At 42.8% G+C, this 6,191-nt stretch overlaps 1 protein-coding gene across 1 annotated transcript; it reads left to right on the top strand.

Annotated features, from left to right (window-relative positions):
• Nucleotides 1-1,571: 1,571 nt before the first annotated feature.
• Nucleotides 1,572-5,929, top strand: LOC103716945 (pectinesterase/pectinesterase inhibitor PPE8B). The gene is made up of 2 exons (XM_008805161.5): nucleotides 1,572-2,642; nucleotides 4,959-5,929. Exons 1-2 carry the CDS (start codon nucleotides 1,742-1,744, stop codon nucleotides 5,654-5,656), a joined length of 1,599 nt encoding a protein of 532 aa, XP_008803383.2. The 5' UTR covers nucleotides 1,572-1,741; the 3' UTR covers nucleotides 5,657-5,929.
• The last annotated feature ends 262 nt before the right edge of the window (nucleotides 5,930-6,191 follow it).

The following is a 6,191-nucleotide window of genomic DNA, read 5'->3' on the forward strand; positions in this document are numbered from 1 at the left end:
AATCCAAGCCTAAACTTCTTTTTTGTCAATCAAATTAATTTGGCTAGAAAATATGTAGGTTCACTAACAGCCATCAAATTCAATTAATGGTGAAAACAAATCATAAAGCAAGGTTGGGAAAATGTTAAATTAATGTATTGATTTTTTTAAAAACTATGCTGAGAAAAAACTTTGATCAAAATCGAGGTGAGGGCAGAACTCAAACTAAGTTATCGGCACCCAACCCCCAATGACTTTACCAGAAAAAAGATTGCACCTATTGGATTAAGGTGTTGGTATCATTGTTTTGTTTAAATATACTAATAACAAATTGTTAATATTAACCAAACAATTAGTACAAAAGCTTAAATTAATAGAAAAATGATCAACAATATATATCAAATTTAAAACATGTCATTCTGTGAGGCTTGATGCACATATCTGGAGGGACCATAATGACTGCATGAGTCGAGATATATAATAACTAGATTAATTAAGCAAATTATTAGCATGAAGGAAATTTGAATTTGTGATCTCTAGCAATTCTATATTCTGATACTATGTTAACCAGCCAACTGAATCTTGAAAATTCAGCTAACAGGACAAGGGTTGATGTATATGAGGCTTAAAAGTTAGGTATATTCATTTAACTATGTGATCTTCAATTTCAGTTTTAAAATGACCTTCAGCCAATCTTGAACAAGCTTTATGCATCAAGTTGTTAGAGAAAGGTCTTTGTTTGATATGCCCAAAATTAAACTTCATCATTTTCCACAAAAAAAAAATAGGGTCAGATCTGATTAGGTAAAAAATAAGCTAAATATAATCTTCAATTTTAGATTCAAAATTAATTTCAAATCAAGCTTGATGATTCTAAGCCAAATTGATCTCAACTCAACTGGATACTTACATAATTGCCTCAGCTGGCATACTTCTACAATCTCAAATGCGAAATGAAGATATCCTAATGTTTTAAAGGAGACAAATCGGCACACCTTATGAGTAAACAAAAACTTAGGTCGGAAAAATTTTAGGTTTGCGAGGCAACGTTTGGATATATGTAAATAGAAAATGCTTGTATCTGGGATTATTTGTGGTTGTAATTGCTGCATTTACAATTACATTCTCAGTATTTGGTTTAATGGGTTTGTGGCTGTTTTTATATTTATTGTTTTTGTAAATAGGAGCTTGGTTGCACTATTAAAGTAACATAATTTATGGCTTCACCAACCACTTCTCTCTTTCCTACTTTAAAGTCTTTTTCAGTAAAATACTGCAAAGAATCTTTTAATGCAACTTGCAGGACTTTGGTCAAGATACAACGATCCAAACCCTAGAAAAGAGTACTCTCAGATTCGCAAAAACTAGTACCAAAAATCCGTAAGCCGGTGCCTTTGTTTTGGAACGGAAAGTAGCAAAACTCCAAAAATAAAAAATTATACAGGCCAAATATCAATCAGAAAAATAGCATCATAAATGGAGATTTTGGTTTGCGTCCGTTTCTTCCCTTCGTTAATTTAAAGAAGACTAAAAGAGCTTTCAATTAAAGAAAACTTTGGCAAACCCACCCTCCTCTATTAGTGTTTCTCTGAACTAAGCGTTACTCTCCCTTTCTCTCTAGCCGGCCTTCAGCTCCATAATCTCTATATAAGCATGACATACCAATTCCACACTCAAACCGAACTCCTCAACACCTTTAATTCTCCCACCACCCCTTCCCTCCACGTTAATACTCCCTCTCACTCTCTCGCTGCTATCTCAAATGGCTCATTCTCCAACCGCCGTCGCTTTTCTTCTTCTTCTCCTCCTCTTCTTCCTCTCGCCGGCGCTCTCTCTCACTTCCCCCTCCCTCCAAACGGCATCCGCCTCGTCGCCGAAGAACAACTCGACGTCGTCGGGGAGCTCCTTTGCCCTCTCGACATCCTTCCTCTCCACCCTCCGCTCTACACTCGATGAGATCCAAAAGCTCATTTCCGTCCTCTCCACCTTCTCCGACGTCCTCGGCGGCGACCTCCGCCTCTCCTCCGCCGTCTCAGACTGCCTTGACCTCCTCGACCTCTCCTCCGACGAGCTCTCCTTGACCATCTCCGCCTCCCAGCCCTCCACCACCTCCACCGCCGCCTCCGCCGCCGCCGAAGGTACCGGCAAGCGCCTCTCCGACCTCCGCTCCTGGCTGAGTGCCGCCCTCGGTAACCAGGACACCTGCAAGGAGTCCCTCGACGGGACCAGCAGCGTCGTCGGCTCCCTCGTCGGCGGCGGCCTCCAGACCGTAACCTCCCTCGTCGCCAATGGCCTTCGTCAGGTTCCCGCCGGATCCGGCCGGCGGAGGCTGATGGGGAAGGCGAGCGAGGGGTTCCCGGCATGGTTATCGGCGGGGGACCGGAGGCTGCTGCAGGCGCCGGCGGGGGTGGCGGCGGACGCGGTGGTGGCGCAGGACGGGAGCGGGCAGTACACGACGGTGGGGGCGGCGGTGGAGGCGGCGCCGACGGAGAGCACGAAGAGGTACGTGATCCACGTGAAGAGAGGAGTGTACAAGGAGAACGTGGAGATCAAGAAGAAGAAGTGGAATATAATGCTCGTCGGCGACGGCATGGGCCAGTCCATCATCTCTGCAAGCCGGAACTTCGTCGACGGCTGGACCACCTACCGGAGCGCCACCTTCGGTGAGTAACCAGAGACATCTCTGGCTTTTAATTTCTTTCTTGTTTTCCGGCGAGCATAGAAAATATTTTATATAATTGTTCTTCCACAAGGATATTATTTTTTTGGTAAAAAAATATATCTTTCTAATAAAAAAATATAATAAGCAATAAGCTACAAACCTGGAAGTAGGCATTCTCGAAATAACTCTTCATCAAATCTTGGTCTAAGCGTTATTGAGTCCCGGTCACTTGATCGAGCTGCCAGCTTGCTTCAAATACTTAATTATTTAAATGAATAATTAAAACTTGTACCCAAAAAAAAAAGAATAATCAAAACTAAAATAGAAGCACTGAGATATGGATGGCCTACTCTTTCGGTGAGATAGGGATGGCCTCCTTCATCTCATATCCACTTCGTCTTCCTTCGAGTTGAATTAATGCTGGCCAAAGCCTTTGACTGTCCTTTTAGTTTATTTATTGATATTATCTTGCCATTATACTTTAGCTATTAAATTATGCGATGTATGAATCTACATGAGATTTAGGGTTCTTGTTGCATAAAGGGTTATTGTGCAACAGTGTCTGGCCTCGTGTTTCCTTTCGATTTTGGTGTCCCATGCCTCCCTTATATATATTAGCATATACGAGGACTCTTTTGTATTTATTAGTATTTACGGGGATGCTACAACTTAAAATGCTAAAGAAGTGGGCCCTGTCACGCCAGGCTAATAGCTATGAAGGAAACACGTGCTGCAAACGTCACTCTGGAGCCTGAACAGCATCAATCTTTTGATCAAAATTATCGAATTTTTATGTTAATCATAATGGAGAAAGCGTACGTCAAGCAACTACTCATCATTCGTAGAAACTTATCATTCCTTTGAATCTAGCTGAGACTGCAACCATACATAGAAATTTCACCAAACTACAAGCTAGATTCGTTGAAATATTTAAAACTCAAGGGCCTCTTCTTATGGGTAAAGAAGTCTGAGTCGTAATTTTCATATTAGCCCAAAGCCAATTGAACCAAGCTCTGGTTCCAAAGTTAACTTGGAAATGACGTGCACGTAAGTGAAGTGACAATGATCTGACCTTTTTTTTTCCCGTTAAACACCATATCAGGATGAGCCTGTGGGGGCCAATGTACGTATATCCCGGTTGGACGGGTGCAGCTTGCAGCCTTTTTCATCGCTTTCTAAAATTCGTACCTTTTTTTTGGTTCAAAATTCGTACCTTTTTTTTGGGTTAAAAGCACAACAACCAGAACCTAGATGGTGCTGCTTGCCTGCCCCGTCCGGCACGTTGGTCCACCGACGTCCTCATATATCTCTGTCCGTCTGATCATATGAGGTCCATTCGATCCTGCTGTGATCACCCTATCACACACTCCAAAACGCGGAAAAGTTGACGTTTCTGTCGTCTTCTCTGATCTCTCCCCATCTTTTCCGTCACTTTTTCGTACCCGCTTGGTAAAAAGCCGCGCCGGGGGGGGCCGGGGGGGGGGGCCGAGTTCAGACCAACTCACTGTGGCAGTGAGGATTTTTAAAAACAATTAAAGATACTTATAGGGATTTTCAACTAAAAACGGCAAAATGATAATTAAAGCCGGCAATCGTTTAGGCGCTTGCTAATAATTTTTCTGCTATTCTAATCCTGCGGCCACTGGGGCACTTATAAATAATTAGATTTTTTTGCATAAATATTTTTCTAAATATCATTTTTTTATAAATATCTTTTTCAAAGTAATATTTGTATGCATATTCTTATAAAATAATTATTTTATTATTTATTTTTTTATTTTTATTTTTACATGTGTATCCATTTCATCTAACGCCGTTGAAAAATTAACAATTTTAAATTAAAATAATTAAAATACTTTTAATAGCTACATTCGAAAAAAAACATTTATAAAGCATGCACGATAGAGGACAAAATTGTTATTTTATAATTTTATTTTATTTTTAATTAAAATAAATATGGTTTTTATTAATGATGTTAAAAAAATCGTTATATTAAGAGTATTTGTAAAAAATAGTATTTTTATAAGGGTACAGAAATAAATATAAATTTTAAAAGAATATTCACAAATTTGAATTTTTTGAAAGGTATTTATTTAAAAAAATCTAAATAATTTAACATTATATAAATTAAATCTGTACGGGATATTCTCCATAGCGTAAAGTCGGCAAAGCCAGTCTCCATATGTTATAAAGTCGGCAAACGTATGCATTGTTACCGACGTAGGACTTCGACTTCGAGTCGTCCTCATGGTCCAATGTCTAAGATGCTGATGCACGTGTGTGTTGTGTGTGTTTGTTCGCATGGCCATGCGTGCAGCGGTCTCCGGCAAGGGGTTCATCGCCCGGGACTTGACAATTGAGAACACGGCGGGCCCATCGAAGCACCAGGCGGTCGCCCTCCGCTCCGACTCCGACCTCTCGGTCTACTACCGCAGCAGCTTCCTTGGCTACCAGGACACCCTTTACGCCCACTCCCTCCGCCAATTCTACCGCGACTGCCTCATCACCGGCACCGTCGACTTCGTCTTCGGCAACGCCGCCGCCGTCTTCCAGAACTGCGTCCTCCTCGCCCGCCGCCCCCTCCCCGACCAGAAGAACTCCGTCACGGCCCAGGGCCGCAAGGACCCCAACCAGAATACCGGCTTCTCGCTTCAATTCTGCAACGTCTCTGCCGATGCCGACCTGGCCGGGTTGACCAACTCGACCGCCAGCTATTTGGGCCGGCCGTGGAAGGAGTACTCCCGGACCGTTTTCATGCAGTCGTATCTCGGGGGATTGCTCCGGCCCGAGGGCTGGCTCGAGTGGAACGGGAACTTCGCGCTCGACACGCTCTACTACGCCGAGTACATGAACTACGGGCCCGGTTCGGGGCTGGCCGGCCGGGTCAAGTGGCCCGGGTACCGCGTTCTAACCAACTCGGCGGACGCCGTTAATTTCACCGTAGGTCAGTTTATTGATGGGAACCTCTGGCTGCCCTCCACTGGGGTCAAGTACACCTCTGGTTTGACGGCGTGACGAATATAAAAGAGTTTGAGGGAGGAGAAAGAAAAGTTGGTGGTGAGTTGTCGATTTGTTTTGGATTCTTTGGCATGATGCTGCACGTGTATCGATGTTGAGATGTAAATGTTTACCGCGTATCTAGTTATCGGTCCGGTATTAATTTCTAATCAGTTTGCTCCTAAGGAGGAGATGCGCATGGATTTATATGTAGAGGGATAAGCTCACATGATATGTATTTACTGGTGCAAAGAAGACGTTTTTGAATAAAGAGACGCAATTGCGGCTAAACTATGTGTTTTTTTTTTTTCTGGGTAAACTGTGTGTTTCGGCTGAGAAGTTTTATTAGGCTCCTAGATAGATTACCATGAAAACATTCACTCCTGTTTGTAAAGCAAGATTTGTTTCTAAAGGTTACACTCAAGCTGAAGGCTTAGAATATTACCATGAAACATTCGCTCATGTTGCCAAATGGTCATTATTGCTGGTGGTCCAAACCGAGAACGATTGGCACAGCGGTGTGAACGGGGTTCCGTTTGGGTTGCCTTGGTTG

The sequence above is a fragment of the Phoenix dactylifera genome, chromosome 5 (genome assembly GCF_051530095.1).
Source record: "Phoenix dactylifera cultivar Ajwa chromosome 5, Ajwa_hap1_PhDact_Kaust_v1.1, whole genome shotgun sequence".
Classification (NCBI taxonomy): domain Eukaryota; kingdom Viridiplantae; phylum Streptophyta; class Magnoliopsida; order Arecales; family Arecaceae; genus Phoenix; species Phoenix dactylifera.